The sequence below is a fragment of the Pan paniscus genome, chromosome 16 (genome assembly GCF_029289425.2).
Source record: "Pan paniscus chromosome 16, NHGRI_mPanPan1-v2.0_pri, whole genome shotgun sequence".
NCBI lineage: Eukaryota > Metazoa > Chordata > Mammalia > Primates > Hominidae > Pan > Pan paniscus.
The window spans coordinates 89,869,024-89,888,325 of record NC_073265.2 but is presented as its reverse complement, the minus strand read 5'-3'; the positions used below and the strand labels follow the sequence as shown (position 1 = coordinate 89,888,325).

At 45.3% G+C, this 19,302-nt stretch overlaps 1 protein-coding gene across 2 annotated transcripts in view; it reads left to right on the top strand.

The window, feature by feature from the left end:
• The window catches only part of ADAMTS17 (ADAM metallopeptidase with thrombospondin type 1 motif 17), a 376,073-nt gene that overhangs the window by 53,557 nt on the left and 303,214 nt on the right, over nucleotides 1–19,302 (top strand). For both annotated transcript variants that reach the window (XM_034939509.3, XM_034939508.3), the window contains exon 4: nucleotides 6,958–7,130. In XM_034939509.3, coding sequence (XP_034795400.1) covers nucleotides 6,958–7,130 — 173 coding nt within the window. The remainder of the gene's footprint in view (nucleotides 1–6,957; nucleotides 7,131–19,302) is intronic.

Below are 19,302 nucleotides of genomic sequence, written 5' to 3'. Positions count from 1 at the left end.
TATGAATCTGCTTCTGTGTTGGGTGCATATATATTTGGAATAGTTAAGTGTTCTTGTTGAATTGAACCCTTTACCATTATGTAATGCCCTTCTTTGTCTTTTTAAAAAATTATTGTTGGCTTAAAGCCTGTTTTGTCTGAAATTAGAATAGCAACTCTTGCTTTTTTGTTTTGTTTTGTTTTCCATTTACTTGGTAGATGTTTCTCCATCCCTTTACTCTGATCCTGTGGGTGTCACTCTGTGTGAGTGTGTGTGTGAGATGGGTCTCTTGAAGACAGCATACAGTTGTTTCTTGCTTCTTTATCCAACTTGTCACTTTGTGACTTTTGACTGGGGCCTTTAGTTTGTTTATATTCCAAGCTAATATCGGTATATACAGATTTCTTCCTGTCATCATGTTGCTAGCTGGTTATTACATAGACTTGATTGTGTAGTTGCTTTATAGTGTCAATGGCTATCTACTTAAGTGTGTTTTTGTGGTGGCCATTAACCAGTCATTCCTTTCCATATTTAACAGTCCCTTAAGGACATCTTGTAAGGCAGGTCTGGTGGTATTAAATCCCTGTAGCATTTGCTTTGGTGAAAAGGATCTTATTTCTCTTTCACGTATGAAGCTTAATTTGGCTGGATATCAAGTCCTTGATTGGAGTACAGGCCTTTAATTTCTCCTGGCTTATAGAATTTCTGCTGAAAGGTCTGCTGTTAGCCTGATGGGGTTCCCTTCGTAGGTGACCTACCTCTTCTCCCTAGTTGCCTTTAATATTCTTTATTTTATGTCAACCTTGGAGAATCTGATGACTGTGTGTTTTGGGGATGGTCATCTTGTATAGGATCTTTCAGGGGTTCTCTATTTCCTGAATTTGAATATTGTCCTCTCTAGTGAGGTTGGGGGAATTTTCATGGATGATATCCTCAAATATGTTTTCCCTGTTGCTTGCTTTCTCTCCTTCTCTTTCAAGGATGCCAACGGCTGATCGATTTGGTCTCTTTACATAATTCCATATTTCTTGAGGTTTTATTCATTCTTTTTTTCTTTAGCTTGTCTGCCTGAGTTAATTCAGAGAACCAGTCTTCGAACTCTGTGATTCCTTCCTCAACTTGGTGTATCCTGCTGTTAGTACTTGCGATTGCATTATGAAATTCTTGTAGTGAGATTTTCAGCTCCATCAGATCTTTTTTTTTTTCCTTTTGTGATGGAGTCTTGCTGTGTCACCAGGCTGGAGTGTGGTGGCGTGATCTTGGCTCACTGCAACCTCTGCCTCCTGGGTTCAAGTGATTCTCCCACCTCAGCCTCCTGGTAGCTGGGACTACAGGTGTGTGCCACCACACCCAGCTAATTTTTGTATTTTTAGTAGAGACGGGGTTTAACCAGGTTGGCCAGGATGGTCTCAATCTCTTGACCTTGTGATCCACCCACTTCGGCCTTGCAAAGTCCATCAGATCTTTCTTATAATGGCCGTTTCATGTTTTAGCTCCTGTATCATTTTGTATTCCTTAGATTGGGTTTCAACTTTCTCCTGAATCTCAGTGATCTTTATTGCTCTCCATATTCTGAATTCTGTGTCTGTCATTTCAGCCTGGTTAAGAACCATCTAGTGTGGTCATTTGGAGGTAAGACACTCTGGCTTTTTGAGTTGCCAGTGTGTTTATACTGTATTTTTCCCGTCTGCATGGGCTGATGTTCCTTTACTCTTTGAAGTTGCTGTCCTTTGGATGGGTTATTTTGATGCCCTTAGGCATTTGATTGTGGTATAAGGTGAACTCAGCTGACTGGCTTCTATTCTGGAAGATTTCAGAGGGCTAAGGCAGCACCCATGGGCTCTGTGCTTTAACTCTGAGGTGCCGGTATGAGTTTCCCAGCTTTGTTTTCTGGTCCCCTGCAGTTAGTAACCTGATGCACTGGAGAGGCTGAGGTGTTCCCGGTCTGCTGGCCCCAACACTTCGATGTGGGGTGCTGGCCACAGTACTTCATAGGAGCGGTGGAAGTGGGATCTGTGCTTGCTCATATGTGCCAGCAGCCACGGTGGCATGTCAGACTGCCTGTGCCTCAGCAGCAGTGGAGTCCCAGTGGAGGTGCGTAGGGCGGTGGGATGGGCTCTGCCATCAGTGGTAGGGCAGCAGGGTGCACATGCACATTCATGTTTTGCGGGGAGGAAGGGTGAAGTCTGCCAATACGTATGTGCCGGCAAAGCAGTGGGAGGGATCCGTGGGTGAGTGTTTGCTGACAAAGCGGTGGGGGAGGCTGCTTGTGGGCTGGTCGCGTTGGTGGAGGCTGGTCTGCTGGAGCTCTGCAGTGGTTAGCTGCCATCTGCCCACGAAGGAGCAATGATGGGCCGCCCCGGGAAGCACCCTGTTCGGGCATCGAAGGCTGTGCTGGAAGCTGGTGTGACCATGCTGGGGCCCTGGGAGAGGCTGGCACATGGTGGGTGGTGCTCAGATCAGACCGTCCTCATCCTATGGGCAAGACCACCCTGGTCTGTGCAGGTCCAGCAGTCACCCAAAGGCTAAAGCCACCTAGAGGATCTTGGTAAGACTTGGGAGCTGGGCATCCATGGCCATGCTCCACTGTACCTGTTCCCACGCAAAACCCTCTGGGCTCCACACAGGCTGGAGTCCTGCCCCTGCCACCTCTCTCAGCAGCTCTCCCTGCCAGCTCAAGCATTCGTGCGGGTCATGGGATCTCCTGCAGCTAGGATTTCAGAGGTCTGTGGCAGGAGCAGGCTACTCCTTGCCTATTCAACTCAACCCTTCCCCAGGTCTTCCTTGGAAATGGCGTTGGTAGAATTTGAGATGCAGGGATTCTTCTTGTGTAGCAGGAAGTAAAGGAATTCTGAGAGGGGTTGTGGTTTTGAATTTTCATGCCAAATATTTTTTGATCTATGTATTGTTTTTCCCTAATAAATACCTGGATACTGTATCCTTTCTAAACTAAAGGAGTATCTGTTCCATACAGAGCTTTGATAATTCACAGTTGAGATAGTTGTTGTTTTTATTTTTTCAGTTTTCAAAGTGGAGAACTAGTAACTACAATGACGGTTTATATATTTGCTCAACATTTTTAGCAGTCCCCAAACGTCTAGAGTAAATTATAATTTGAAGATTCTATAAGTACATTTCTGTCTTTTTCTCTTCATCTTGTTCCAGAAGGATTTGAGGTATCTTACATAAATACATAAAATTTTCTTTTCTAATGGGTAACTGAGGCAAAGGGAAAGAGATGTAGGAAAAATAATATGAAGCCAGAGACTGAAAATCTTCCAAGTCAGTACCACCTCCAGCAAGGTGCTGGCAAAAGAAACTGCTGGGCTTGCCTTCAAGAATGCTTCCTGGTGTCTGTGACAACAGGAGAAGGCTTGAGGCCTGACCTGACTGCGATGTCCTCATCAGCGGGGCGAGAGCCACCCTTCATTCCCACAGCAGCTGGAGACGGCCGGTCACGAGCAGAGCGTGGAGCACTCCCTGGCTGGCCACACGCCCACCCACCTGCACTTTGACCTCTCTGGTGAGGTCAGAATCCAGCACATGTGTTATTCTGAAATTAGTGTTTTTCTTCTTACTTTTGAAGATGCTATCATCTGTGAATATTGGCATCTGTGTAGCATTATCAAGCATATTTTTGCAGTTTAGGGAATTAAAGGTAGAAGTTTATTAGGGTTCTTTTCTCCCTGTAGGAAAAGGAATGACCATCACAAATGATGCTGTGGGTCTCTGCTGAGGGAGTGGTTGAGATCAGGGAGGGAGGAGGAGGCTAAGGCGCCCTCTAGCCTCCCACCCCTCAATGCTCCTGTTCTCACTTGCCAGCACCCCAGGAAGGACACTTGCGTTGGAAAGGAATGCAGGTCCATGGTCTCTTGTCTGCAGTTCCAAAATCCAGGGGTTTCAACACTCATTCTGTGGCAAGCCCTGCCCTGCACTCACATGGGGCTGTTGAGCAAGTGTCATTAGTCATCCCTTTACCCACTGCATGCATTCCTTCAGTGAGCATTTATTTCCCACCACCTGTGTGCTAGGGAATGGGGGAAAGGAGCCAATGACAGTCATTAGTGGAAGCTTGTGAAAACCACAGCGCACCTGCCCGTTTACCTGTTACTCAGTATTCTGGGTATGTGTTAACTCAGAGTGTGTCACTCTTTACGGCACCCTGTTAGGTTAGCTCTCCAAGGCCTAGGGAGGCACAGGTCTTATAAGTTTTTCTTTGTAAACTTGAAAGACACATACCCAGTACGGGATTTTTTGTTTGTTTGTTTGTTTGTTTGTTTAAGATGGAATGTTGCTCTGTTGCCCAGGCTGGATTGCAGTGGTGTGATCTTGGCTCACTGCAACCTCTGCTACCCAGGTTCAAGCAATTATCCTGCCTCGCCTCCCGAGTGGCTGGGATTACAGGCACGCACCACCATGCCTGGCTAATTTTTGTAATTTTAGTAGAGACGGGGTTTCACCAGGTTGGCTAGGGTGGTCTCAAACTCCTGACCGCAAGTGATCTGCCCTCCTCGGCCTCCCAAAGTGCTGGGATTACAGGCGTGAGCCACTGCGCCCAGTGCAGTGCAGGATTTTGAAATGTTAAGTGTCCAGGAACAACCTGTCCCTCTGGTCTGGGAGTGACGGGCTCCTTTTCTTAGAGAGCTCTCAGCTCTTACATGTTGATGCTAGCTGGCTCCTCATGTGTCCTGTGGGCCCTGCTAGGAATGCAGCTCTTTCTGTACTAGAACTTAAAAATATACGACAAGGTGTGAAGTACCGAATAACCAACGTGGGGAGCATCTGCAGATGGTGACTCAAAGAAATGGGTTATCAACACTGACTTTGAGAAGGGCCGCGGCTGCCATTTGGCTCATACCTGATCGCCTGGGAGAATGAGGGTGTGCTGGTTACAACAGAGCTCCTGCTTGGGTGGCCCATCAGCTCTGCACCTTTAAAATGGAAACAAGGAAGGAATCTTCATAGATTCCAGGCTGGTCAGGTCAGAGATAACCTGGCTGGTGAGTGTGGGGGTAGGTCACTAGATTTTCCACCAGCGGCCTCTTTCCTTCTGCCAATGTGCAAAGGCAGAGCCACCTAGGACCTTGATTTTGTGTTAGAATGGATGCTTTCTTCCCTTAGTCCATCACTGAGGCCTGGAAGGCTTCAGGGGAGATGAGCCTGGCTCTGAGGGAGGAGACCCATCCTGCAGGGCTGAGAAGATTTCATTTTGCAGTTTTGTGATAAATCAGATGGCATACTTTTCTCCCTCGAGGGCTCCCGTTTTACCGTTTAGAGTTTAAAAGTGATGCCTGTGTTTTTCTCAAACTCAATGATATTTCTTTAAAATACAGTAATACCTGCATATTATATAAATCTGGAAAATACAGAGGAAAATAGGAAAACGAAGATCACATACCACTATTCATATTTTGGTTCTTCCTAGGTGTTTTAGTATTTATTTTCCTTTGGGGCCTGAAGATACTTGTATGTAAGATTTTTGCAAAATCATGATCTAACTATATATGCAGATTTATATCGGCTTCTCTAGATCTCTAAGTCATCTTCGTGGTATGATTTTAATGGCTGTATACCTTTTTACTGTTGTTGGCTTTATCTATAGTTGTATATTTCCATTTTTTTGCCACTTTTTTGTGATTGTAATTGTGTTGTATAGCCATTTTTGTTTGTAAATTACGACCCATATCTCAGATTATTTCATAATACAGTGGTTACCTCTTATCTGTGGTTTCACTTTCCGTAGTTTCATTTATTCACGGTCAACCAGGGATCAAAAATAGGTGAGTATAGTACAATGAGCGATTTTGAGAGAGAGACCTCATTCACATAACTTTTAGTACAGTATATTGTTAGGATTCCATTTGTTAATGTAAATCTCTTACTATGCCTAATTTATAAATGACACGTTATCGTAGGTATGTATGCATACGACGTAACATAGTCTAGTAGATGTAGGGCTCGGTACTGTCTGTGGTTTCAGGGATCCACTGGGAGTCTTGGAACATAGCCCCTGCAGATAAAGAGGGCCTGCTGTATCCAGTTTTGGTCCTGGAATGATTGGGTCACTTTATGAAGCCGGTTGGTGCATATGTAGACTGTGTGTAGCAGAGATGTGTCCATATAGGCTAGTGCTAACATGGAAATAACTATCAAATGAGAGAGACTTCCTGTTTATATTCGGATTCTGAAAATGCATGCGGTTCATATCAACCTGTTGTGTTGGTCAGAGGTGTTTCCATGTACAAAGACTATGGCAGATTTGGACCTGTAGGTGTGGGCTCTTTTGTAACAGTAGCTGTTTATCAAAGTAAGATTTTACAGGGATATAGGTTATCTAGAGAATCAGTGGAGAATTACTCACACATCTACTACTAATCCTTCCCTATTGTGAGGAAAGGGAAGATTTTCATTTTAGCCTGGATGTGGGTCGTATGATTTTCCTTCTGATTATGTATTTTTTTAAAAAACATAGTGTTTTTATGTCTACCAACATTTATGGCTCCTGATTCCTGAGTCCAAGAAGAGTTACTGGGATGCCAGCCCCCAGGGGAGTGTCCTGTCCCCTCCGCCCAGCTTCCTTGGTCCAGTTATCCACCTTGGGTGTGGCCTTTCAGACCCCTGCCCGCTGGGCCCCGGCCTCCTTTTCTGTGCGTACTTGGCAGCTCTCCACGCTTCTCTGAAGGGGTGGGTTTTCTCCTCTGTTCCCCTCAGCCCCATTGGCCTCCCCAGCTGTGGTGGGAGTTGGGTGTGGGCCCCTCATCTGGCCTCATAGCTGTTACCCTTCTTTTGGGCCAGCACCCCCCTACGTGAGTGAACTCGGGGCACCCACATGACGGTGGAGATTGCTGGGTGCTGGGCCCCTCTAGGCCTGTCAAGACTGACCACTCTCTCGGGCAGGCTTGACAGAAGGCCTGTTCACTGCATGGTTTTGGAAGTCGGTAAGCCAAGGACCGCACAAATGTTTCCATCATTTTCTAGAAAAGAAGAAGCCGACGCGGGGCAGGCCTTCGCGGGACTGGCGGGAGCGGAGGAACGCTATCCGGCTCACCAGCGAGCACACGGTGGAGACCCTGGTGGTGGCCGACGCCGACATGGTGCAGTACCACGGGGCCGAGGCCGCCCAGAGGTTCATCCTGACCGTCATGAACATGGTGAGTCCGGAGCCGGGGTCCTGATGTGGGGGGCTCTGTTTTCTCCTTGATGACAGATCTGGAAGCAGGTGCTGTGTCCTCTTGTCCTCAAGTGAGGAAGACGCTGGGTTGGGGATACGGGAACATAGCCTGGTAATTCTGGGCATTGAGGAGGGCAAGTAACTGGGGGACATCCCGATGGAAGAGCACCTGCCCTCGGCTCCACACTGGCGTAGTGTTGAAGTGCCCAGATCTGCTCAGTGACGGGGCCAGTTGTTACCAGAAGGCTTCCTTCCCAAAAGTATAAGACCCACTCCAAGTGGCAAAGTCCTGTGAATCCCAGACCCTGCTCCAAGGAGTCCATAGTCTAGCGGGGGGAACAAATTCCAACCTCTATGGGAAAAAGAGCTTACTGTGTGACGAGAAGTGGGGAGAGAGGTTGCCTAGTTGAGAGAACCAAGGAAGGAGTCAGGATGCCCACGTCTGTCTATGTCCGATTTGTCACATGGGGATGGACGGGTGGTGAGGCTGACTACTCAAATGTTATACACTGAAGGACCTTCAAGGACATCCTAGCTTTACCCATCCATTCATTTTCCCAGGTGTTTTTAAGGACCAAGTCATTTGACATGGCGGGAACGGGGAGCCATAAGGGTGTGGAAGTTGTGGACAGGGCCTGGTGAGGGAGGGAGGGCCAGGCATCTTGAGGAGCAGGGGCTCCACCCTGAGAAGTGGGACCACTGAAGGGGGGAGGGGAGCAATGTGCCGAGGTTGATGTTAGGAAGAACAGCCCAGCAGCTGCATGCAGGATGGATTGGAATGGGAAGCAGTGTTGTGGAGCATTGGGGCTGGAGCGAGTGTGGGAGAGGTTGGAGTGGGAATGGAGGAGGGCCTGGGGTAAGAGGAAGGAGCTGCAGGAATTGGTGACTGGCAGGATGTGGGGGTTGGAGAGGCAGGAAGAGGAGGCAAGAGAAATCCAGGCTACTACACCCAGGCTTCAAGCTGGGCCTCTGGGTGGGTGGTGGAGCCATTGTCTGAGAAAAGGAGGAGCAATGAATATGGGGCCACAGCAAAGAGTTTCCATTCTGGACAAGCTGAATTCAAGGTGGGAAATCAGGACAGATGTCTTGGTGGGAAAGAGGGACCTGGGCTTTTCAGCCTACAGCAGCAGCTGAAGTAGGGGAGTGAGCAGCACTGCCTGGCTGAAATGTATCAGTGAGTAGAGAAGCTGTCCAAAGACAGCCCATGGAGCACCAGCCCTGGGGGGGATGGGGCAACGACCTGGGAAGAGGTTGTCCTGAAGAAGGGGTGACAGGTGCAGGAGGAGCCTGGTTAACAATGCCAGATGGAATGGCATTAGGGAGTGTTGTCTGTAGATGCTTGATGAGGACAAACTGAAAAATGAATGGGAAATGAGAAGCAGAAACAGCTACAACTCAGCTGTAGAAACAGCCAAGTTGCTGATCTTGGCTAAAGGAGAGGAGAGAGAAGCCTAGTCAGGTGGAATCTGGGTCAAGGGGAACTTTGTAGAGGGAAAGGGGTGCGAAGGTTCCGAGTGTGAGGTTTAGCCTCAGGCCTGGGCCAGACTCCTGCCCAGCCATAACAGAAGAACCTCTCTCAGCCTGCTTCTTATCAGCAGGTCAGGAATCTAGCTCTGGCCACAGTGAGTGCACGGTGCCTGGCCACAAATGGTCAGGCCGCTTATGGAAGGGAGTGACGCGAGAGGACAGGGCAAGGTTAAACGAAATGGGTGCAGTGGGGAATGACCCAGGGCCTGAGTTTTCAGTGGGGACACAGCAGCCGTGGGTTGTGGGGTAGGGAGATGACATGCCTATTCCCGGAATCTGCAGGGCCTTTGGGCCAGCTGCAGCCAAGGTCTTGAGGTCTAGCCTTTGTTTGCTTGGTGTGATGAGCGCTGGAGCTCAGGGGTAAGTGCTGGGGAGGAAGTTGGCTCTGACATGAAGCCCAAGGGAGGGGCTCAGAGTGCTGGTAGGATAGCAGAGGGTGGTGGTCCTCATGGCTGGACAGGGTCTGCATGTGGCTCTTTGCCCATGTGTGGATGTGATGTTGCTGGCAGCTCCGGTGTTCTAGAGGTAGATTGGGCGGGGCTGTGGCTGGGCAAGGACACAAAGCTGGATGAACCCCCAGTGCACCATTCCCGCTGGGATCTCGGCTCTGGTAGTTGTGTAGCTGGGGCTGTGGTGGCTGGGAGGCCTGGTGGCATGTGGTGGCCTGGACAAAGGATACCAGGACTGATTCTCCCCTTGTGGGGATGGGATCCCACAGCTTGTTTCCCAGAGGCTGAAGGAGGCCCGAGAGCAGGGAGGCTCAGGGACATTGCCAGGGTCACATAGGAAGTCACTGGCAGAGCTATGACCACCATGTCAAGCCTTTCTTTCCCCTAACCAGCCACAGGGAAATCAATGTTGAGGACCCCAATCCTGGGCCCACTGGGTGTGGGGAACCCCACGGCAATCCTGCTTGTTAGGAGACAAATCTCTGGTACTTTGTCTTCCATTTCATTGAAGACTTTCCAGGACTGGCTTTCGGGACATGCCTCTATCTGCAGGAAACTCCCTCTATCTCCGCCACGCCCCTCACCCCTATTGTGCTCTGAAGGGAGGCTGCTTTGGCAGCACTCAGAGTAGAGGCCTCATGTCGAGCCGCTGGACCCACACGTTCCCTCATATGCCAGGCTCTTCTGCAAGGCACACTTGCCAAGGAGGCCCCTGGGACCTGGGCCAGGGATCTGCTTTCCGACGTGGCCTCAGTGGGCATGTGAGGGTGCCATGCTGTTCCCACCCCTCCTTCAAAGTCATCAACTCTGGAAGTTCCATTAACTTAAAAATTTTTTTTTTGCAAGTTTCTTTTTCTGTTTTTTTATTGTGGTAGAATGCATATGCAATACGAAATTCACTGTCTGAACCATTTTTATGTGGACCAGCTCAGTGGCCTAAAGCACATTCACCTTGTTAATGCAACCACCACCACCATCCACCTCCAGAACTTTTTCACTGTCCGCAAAATGGAAACTTCCTGCCCGTTAAACACTATCTTCCCCTTTTCCGTCTCCCCCAGCCCCTGCCAACCTCCATTCTACTTTCTATCTGTGTGAATCTGATGACTCTAGATACCTCATATAAGTAGAATCATGCAGTATTTATTCTCTTGTGGACAAATGGCTTATTTCAGTCACCATAATGTCCACAGAGTTCACCCATGTTGTGGCATGTGTCAGGATGGCTTTCCTTTTTAAGGATGAGTAGTATCCCATTGCACGTACGTGCACCACCTTTTTCTTTTCCATTCGTCCGTCAGCATATGCCTGGGTTGTTTCTACCTTTTGCTACTGTGGATAATGTTGCTGTGAACGTGGGGGTGCAAATCTCTGTTCAAGTCCCTGCTTTCAATTTTCTGGGGCATACACCTGGAAATGGAGTTGCTTAACTTTTGATGGTGCTCAGCTCTGAGAAATAGTTCAGTGTTAACTTTTGATGATGCTCCTTTCTGAGAAATAGTTCTGTGTTCCTCGTGTGCACAAACCCAGGTCTCCCCTGTGGCCGGTTAATGACGGGCTGCCTTGCTGCCGTCTGCCCGGAGCACGCCTGAGAGGGCTGCAGGGTTTGGCTCTGCACCAGATGTTTTCATCTGCAGATTATTTTCTCTCTCTCTCTCTTTTTAATTATCCAGGGCACAAGTGCAAGGAATAAACATTCATTACAACAGCTAAGGTAGTCATAAGGCAGAGCTTCGAGTTTGATATTTGCTTTCATAATTTATCATCCAGGCAGGGGTGGCTGTTTGATCCCAGGCAGGGAGTGGGAAGGGAATGGGGTTGGTACATGGAGACAGACACTCCCACCCTGCACCCCTCTTGGGCCGTAAAGACTGAAGGGCTCTGTTTTTTGCCTTTGATTAAACACCCTTCACCCCTCTTCAGCTGCTTGTACTAAGACGCTGGTGGCTCAAGAGCCCGGGGCTGAGGGCAGACCCGGGGCTAACACCTGAAGTTTAGATTGAGATGTTTCCTGAGGAGGCCTGCCTAATAAGGGTGATCCCACTGTGAGAAGGGCTGGGTGCGATGACTCTGAGCCCTTCTGTTGTCTATACTTGGGGTTTCCGGGGCCTTTTGATCCAAGCCAGAAGGCGAATGGAAGCAGAGTCGTCAGCCCCCTTGCACAGGGGGGCTCACACCGCAGCAGCCCTTTCTTGCCGCTCTAGCCCTGGACCACCATTAAGTAAATTGAAAAACAAGTTCCGTTCAGAGATGACACCTTGTTTAAACAAGACCGCCTCCATCAGCACCCCCCTTTCTCAATCCCTCAAATCCTAGTTTGGGAAATCCAAAGAGTTCTTTCCTGCCTGCGGCTGTTTTAGAAAAGGGCTTTCTGTTAGCAAGTGAGATAACCTTTAATCCGGGAGGAAGGGAAAGGATTGTGGCTGGGCTGTCATTAGACAAGCCCCCTGGAACATAGAGCAGAACGTGATGCCAGCGAGCCCATCTGTTTCCCTCCAGAGCATGTTTTCTGTGGGGCTGTGGGATGGGAGTGGCTCTGTCTCCTTAACCCCTCCAGATTTGGAAGGAAACCTACTAGAGTTGGTTGCCACCTTCATTCCAACACATTTCTCTCTGAGTTGTGGGAAATAGCATGATTTGTGCTGATGGCCAGGCACCCACTCCCTCCCACCCTCCCACCAGGCACCCACTCCCTCCCACCCTCCCACCAGGCACCCACTCCCTCCCACCCTCCCACCAGGCACCCACTCCCTCCCACCAGGCACCCACTCCCTCCCTCCCACCCTCCCACCAGGCACCCACTCCCTCCCACCCTCCCACCAGGCACCCGCTCCCTCCCACCCTCCCACCAAGCACCCACTCCCTCCCTCCTACCCTCCCACCAGGCACCCACTCCCTCCCACCCTCCCACCAGGCACCCACTCCCTCCCACCCTCCCACCAAGCACCCACTCCCTCCCTCCTACCCTCCCACCAGGCACCCACTCCCTCCCACCCTCCCACCAGGCACCCACTCCCTCCCACCCTCCCACCAGGCACCCACTCCCTCCCTTCCACCCTCCCACCAGGCACCCACTCCCTCCCACCCTCCCACTTAGGTCTCTGTGGTCAGAGGCCTGGCCTGCCCATGTGTGCTGACCTGCCTGCCAAGGCATAACCCAGACAGTCCCCTGTCCCCAAGGCAGACTGGGGGCTAACAGTGCCTCAGAGAGCTGATAACGTGGCCAAAGCTGGGAGAATTTGGCATCAAGCGTTTGCTCCGGGTTTCATAGCATCTCATGGTTTTAATGTATTAGATTAGCGTCAGCCACTGGCCCCAGGGGAAGATGTGACTGCTTATGATGCACTAGCTGTCCCAGATGGCAAAGTGCTTCCACCTTACTGCCTTCTCATACCTGGTGGATTTCATCATTCCCATTTTGCAGAGAAGGAAATAGAGGCTTGGGGACGTGACACAGCCAGGGTGCAGAGCCTGTGAGTACACAGTAGGGCAAGGACTCCAGTCCCGGACTGAGGGACCCCATGTCACCTTGTTGAAGGTGACAGGCATGTCTGGAACCCATCCTTTCTTTCTGTCTGCACCCTGGACTGACTGCCATTATTTCTGGCCTTGACAGCTGCTGGAGCTTCCTTGCCAGGCTTCTCACTTCCATTTTCTTCCCCCTTGAATCCTTGCTACAGAATAACCAGCAAGATCCTCTTCCAACAGAATTGGAACTTTGTCACTAGGCAGCATTGAGCCCCTCTGTGGCTTCCCCTTGCATTGGATGGGGAAGGCCCCCCACCCCCTGCCTTTCATGTGGCCCTCCAGCCTGTGTGGCCAGGACCCATCTGCTTTTCCATTCTTTTTGCCATCAACACTGACTTTAACTAGGCAGCCCGAACTTGACTTACTGTCTTTGTCAGGAATGCTCTGCTTACGTGCCTTGTGGAACGAGTTCCTCTGCCTTTTAGGACTCTGTGCAAATGTCCCCTCAGAGGGTCCCTCTTTGCTGATCCCTCTGATGAGGCCCACCCTGTTTTCCTCAACATAAAAGCCTGCTCTTTCCTGGGTAGTCTTCATCTGAATTTACAATTCCATATTTATTTGCTTTCAAAAAACCATTCTGCTGAGGTTTTTAATGCCATTGAAGTTAAGCTGGTGTAAAGTCAGATTAGAGTGTTATAACTTTAATCCTAATTAAATATAATCCCCACAGTAACCCCAAAGAAAATAACTAGAGAATACACACAAAAGCAAATGAAAAGGGAATTAAAAGTTTCACTACCAAAAAAATATATATGTATATATATAAAAGAAAATCAAATCAGCTAAACACAAAAGAAGTCAGTAATGCAGGAAATGAGGAACCAAAGCTATTACAAGCCATATAGGAAACAAAGAACAAAATGGAAAAGTAAGTCCCTTCTTATCAGTAATTACTTGAAGTGTAAATTAATTAAACTTCAATCAGACAGAAATTGATGGCAGAATGAATTTGTTTTTTAAATCATAGATCCAACTATATGCGGTCTATAAGAGACTTACTGTAGATCAGACACAGAGGTTGAAAGTGAAAGGATAGAAAAAGAAATTCCATGCTAATTGTAACCAAAAGAGAGCAGGAATACCTATACTAACATCAGACAACAGACACTTTAAATCAAAAAGCTTACAAGAGGCAAAGGGGTTGTTATATATTAATAAAAGTTCCAATATGTAAGAAGATATAACAGTTATAAATATTTACACATCTGATAACAGATCATCAAAATATATGAAATAAAATTGATAGAACTGAGAGAAATACACAGTTGTACAATAATAGTTGGAGATTTCAATCCCCACTCTCATTAGTAGATAGAACAACCAGACAGAAGAAAAGGAAATAGAAGACTTAACACAATAAGTCAACTGGATCTAGCAGGCATACACAGAACACTCTACCCAACAACAATGGAAGACTTTTTTTTCCTCAAGGGAACACAGGACATTCTGCAGGATAGACCATGTGTTAGGTCACAAATTAAGTCTCAACAGATTGAAAAGATTGATATTATACAAAGTACCATCACTGACAACAATGGGGTGAAGTTAGAAATCAGTAACAGAAGGAGAACTGGAAAATTCACAAATTTGTAGAAATTAAACCACATGCTATTAAATAACCAAAGAGTCAAAGAAGAAATCACAAGTGACATTAGAAAATACTTAGAGATAAATGAAAACAAAAACACATGTCAAAACTTATGGGACAAGGACAAAGCACTGCTTAGGGGGAAATGTATAGCATGTATAGCGGTAAACACTTAAAAGGAAAAATCTCAAACAATCTGACTTTACAACTTAAGGAACTAGAAGAAGAACAAGCTATTTTATTCCTTCTGCTAGTTTTGAGTTTAGCTTTGGATTGCTATGGATTAAAGCAGAGAGAAAAGGACAGAAAAACAATAGAGCCAATGAAACCAAGAGTTAGTTCTTTGGAAAGATTAAGAAAAGTGACAAACCTTAGCTAGATTGACTGATAAAAAAGCCTCAAATTACTAATAACAGAAATGAAAACAGGGACACTACGACCCATTCTACAGAAATAAAAAGGATTATAAGAGAGTACTATGGACCATTGCATGTTAACAAATGGATAACCTAGATGAAGTGGACAAATTCCTAGACACGCAAAATCTACCAACACTTAATCACAAAGAAATAGAAAATTTGAAGAGTCATAATTAGTAAGGTAATTGAATCAGTAATCAAAAACCTCCTAATAAAGAATAGCCCTGGACATTATGACTTCATTGGTAAACTATACCAAACATTTAAAGGAGAGCTAACACTAGTCCTCCTCAAATTCTTCCAAAAAAGCTGAAGAGGAGAAAACACTTCCTAACTCATTGTGTGAGACTGGCATTCCCTGATAACAAAGCCAAAGAAAAGAAACAAAACTACAGTCCCTTATAAATAAGAAAACAATAGTTCAAATATTCATTGATGTAAAAGTCCTCAATAAAATGCTAGGAAACCAAATTCAATAGCATATTAAAATGATTCTACATCATGATCAAGTGGGCTTTATTCCTGGAATGCAAGGATGGCTCAACATAGGCAAATCAATTAAAAAAAGTGATATACTCCATTAACAAAATGAAAAGAAAAAATGATCATCCCAATTTATACAGGAAAAGAATTTGATAAAATTCAGCAGCCTTTCATGATAAAAGCACTCAATAGACTAGGAATAGAAGGAAACTACCTCAACATTATAAAGGTCATATATGAAAAACTCACAGCTAATATTACACTCAGTGGTGAAAGACTGAAAGCTTTTTCTTTAAAATCTGGAACAAGGCAAGAGTGCCTGCTTTTGCTACTTCTGTTCAACATAACACTGGAAGTTCTAGCTAGAGCAGTTAGGCAAGAAAAAGAAATTGAAGGCCTGCAAATAAGAAAAGAAGTAGTAAAATGATCTCTGTTCACAGATGACATATTTATTACATGTAGAAAACCCTAAATCTTAAACACACAGAGAGAGAGACAGAGAGAATGCTAATAAATTCTTTGCAAAGTAGCCACGTACTAAACCAACCACAAAAATCAGTTGCATTTCTATATGCTAACAATAATCTGAAAAGAAAATTAAGAAAACAGTTCTGTCTTCAGCAGCATCAAAAAGAATAAAATACTTAGGAATTAACCAAATAAGGGATAGAGTTTTACATGGAAAGCTGTAAAACATCAATGAAGGAAATGAAAGAAGACATAAATGGAAAGCCATCATGTTCATGGAGTGGAAGACTTATTGTTAAGATATCAATGTTATCCAAAGCAGTTTACAGATTCAATGCAATTTCTATCAAAATCCCAATGACTTTTTTGCAGAGATAGAGAAATCCATTCTAAAATTAATATGAAATCTCAAAGGACATTGAATAACCAAAACCATCTTGAACAAAAGAACACAATAAGACTCACACTTCCTCATTTCAAAATTTACTCAAAAGCTGTAATAATCAAAACACTTTACTGACATAAAGACAAACCCAAAGATCAGTAAAATGAAGTAGAGCTCAGCAATTAACACTTATATATATGGTCAAATAATTTTTGATAAGGATGCCGAGACCTTCAATAGAGAAGTGACAGTCTTTTCAAGAACTGGTGCTGGGAAAGCTGGGTATCTGTATGCAAAAGAACAAAGTTGGATCCTTATCTAACATACAAAAATTAACTCAAAATGGATCAAAGTCCTAAACAGAAGAGGTAAAACTCTTAGAAGAAAAAACGGGGGAAAAGTTTTGTGAGATTTGATTTGGCAGTGATTTCTTGGATACAACACCAAAAGCACAGGCAGCAAAAGGAAAAATAGACAAATTGGAATTCATCAAAATTAAAAACTCTTGTGCTTCAAAGGATACTATCAACAAAGTAAAATGGCAACCCACGGAATAGGAGGAAATATTTGCAAATCAAATATTTTATAATATCCAGAATATATAGAAAGCTTCTAAAACCCAGGAAGGAGAAAAAAAGCAATTCAATTTAAAAAATGGGAAAGGACTTAGGTAGACATTTTTACAAAGAAGACGTACAAATAGCCAATAAGTACATGGAAAGATACTTGGCATCAATCATCAGGGAAATGGAAATTAAAACTATAATAAAGTACCACTTCACATCCATTCCCATGGCTATTATAAAACAAAAAAATAAAACACCAAAACAAAACAAGTGTTGACAATGATGCGGAAAAATGGGAAATTTTGTACATTATTAGTGGGAATATATAGAAAATGGTATGATTCCTCAATGAAACAGAATTACCATATGATCTAGCAATTTCACTTTTGAGTAAACACCCAAAAATGTTTATCCCAAAGCAGGGACAAGAACAGATATTTATACACCAATGTTCATAGCAGGATTATTCACCATAACTAAATGGTGGAAGCAACCCAAAGTGTCCACAGATGGATGAGTAGGTAAATAAATATAGCGTATAGGTATAATGGAATATTATTCAGCCTTAAAAAGGAAAACAATTCTGACACATGCTATAACATAGATGAGCCGTGAAGACATTATGCTACGTGAAATAAGCCAGTCACCAAAGAACAAATACTGTGATTTCACTTATGTAGGGTAGTGAATTCACAGAGACGGAAAGTAGAATAGTGCTGGCCAGATGGCTGAGAAGGAGGAGGGAATGGAGAATTGTCTAATGGGTACAGAGTTTCAGCTTTACAAGATGAAGAAAGTTTTGGGGATAGGTAGTAGTGATAGTGTATAACAGTGTGAATATATTTAATGCCACTTAATTGTAAGCTTAAAAATGTTGAAAATGGTAAAATTTTATGTTATGCATATTTTACCACAATTTTTAAAAACATCCTACATATCACCTGCCTTTGCAGTATCCATAAGCTCATCAAGGTAGGACTATGTCTACACCATCAACATTTTGTCAGTGCCTGGTACGCATGCAGGAGATGATCCAGAAATATTTGTGTAGTCAGTGAATGCATAAATGAATGACTGATGCCATATACCAGCATCCTTTGCGAAGGATTCAGTGCTGAAGTCACAGAAACAAACACTGGCTTTACTTTTTTAATTCCTTGGCAAATTTGCTTCTGGAGAGCCTTTTGTATTCTAAGCACATCCCACGGATATGGTGTATTAAACTCTGTTTGAAAGTGTTTATGCATAAATATAATAATACACTTACACTTCCTACACAGCCCCTGAGGTAGGCTGCTGAACTACGGGCCATCTCCTCTAGGTCTTGTCTTTTACCGAGGGTGGTACAAGATGGAGAAGATAAAACAAGCATGGTTAAAAAGAAAAACTGCACCAAGAAAGAATGCCTGGTGGCTACAAATGGCTTCTCATCCACACCCTATTGAAGAAATGGCTCCAGAGTCACAGAAGAAATGGCTCCAGAGTCACAGAAGAAATGGCTGCAGTCAGAGCAGATCCACCTTGGCCGTTTTTAAGAGCTTATGAAGCCTGGAAGAGGTCCCAGAGAAAACTGGCATCGTGCAAAGTGGTCTCATTTTTGAACAAGGAAGAAAGGAGTCTTGTAAACCCTAGAGCAATGCATTTGGCCCTTCTTGTATTGGTTGGGGATTTTGATTACAAGCAACAGGGGCTGGATCTGGGCTGGCTGAAGTAGAAAAGGAATCCCAGTTTTGGAGGTATAGAGGGAGGCATCCAGAATCAAAATGAAAACCGAGTCTCCAAGCTCAGAGTTTGGGGAAAGTTTGGAGGGAACTGGAGAGGCCAGGAAGCAGGAGAGATGAAGGCTAAGGTCAGGTGAGGAGTGAGGGCTGGTCATGCAGGCTTGACCTCTCAGGCTGGATTCCTGCTGCCGCTTCTCTGTCCCGAGAACATCTCCTGACTGTCTACTGTCCCTCCTCCAGGAATCAGAGCCCCGAAGGGAATCCAGGGAACAGGACTGCTCTGGGGCTGCGAGGGCGGGCAGAGTGAGTCTCCATCCACTGAGGTTTCAATGGTGGGAAGCCGGTCCTTGCCATTCTCTAGAGCTCACCTCCTGGGAGCAGTTTTCCTCAATGAATACAGCAATAGATGCTGTTTGGCCCCTTAAAAAGTAAAAATTAAAAATCAGTCAATCAATAAAAATCCCAGCAATGTGTCTAGTTACCACAGAGGCTAGAGTATAAAAGAAGCTTACTCATATGACCCAACACCTCTACTCCTGGGTACATAAAGAAATGAACTGATAGTTTCTTTTGCTGTACAGAAGCTCTTTAGTTTAATAGATCTCACTTGTCAATTTTTGTTTTTGTTACAATAGCTTCTAGGACTTAGTCATGAATCCTTTACCAAGGCTGCTGTCCAGAAAGGTATTTCCGATGTTTTCTTTTAAGGTTTTTATAGTTTGAGGACTCGCATTTAATCTTTAATCCATCTTGAGTTCATTTTTGTATATGGTGAAAAATAGGGGTCCCGTTTCATTCTTCTGCATATAGCTAGCTATCCCAGCACCATTTATTGAGTGGGGAGTCTTTTCCCTATTGCTTATTTTTGTTAACTTTGTCAAAGATTAGATGGTTGTAGGTATGTGGCATTATTTCTGGGTTCCTGTTTCTGTTCCATTGGTCTGTGTGTCTTGTTTTTGTATAAGTGCCATGTTTTTTGGTTACTGTAACCTTCTAGTATAGTTTGAAGTCAGGTAAT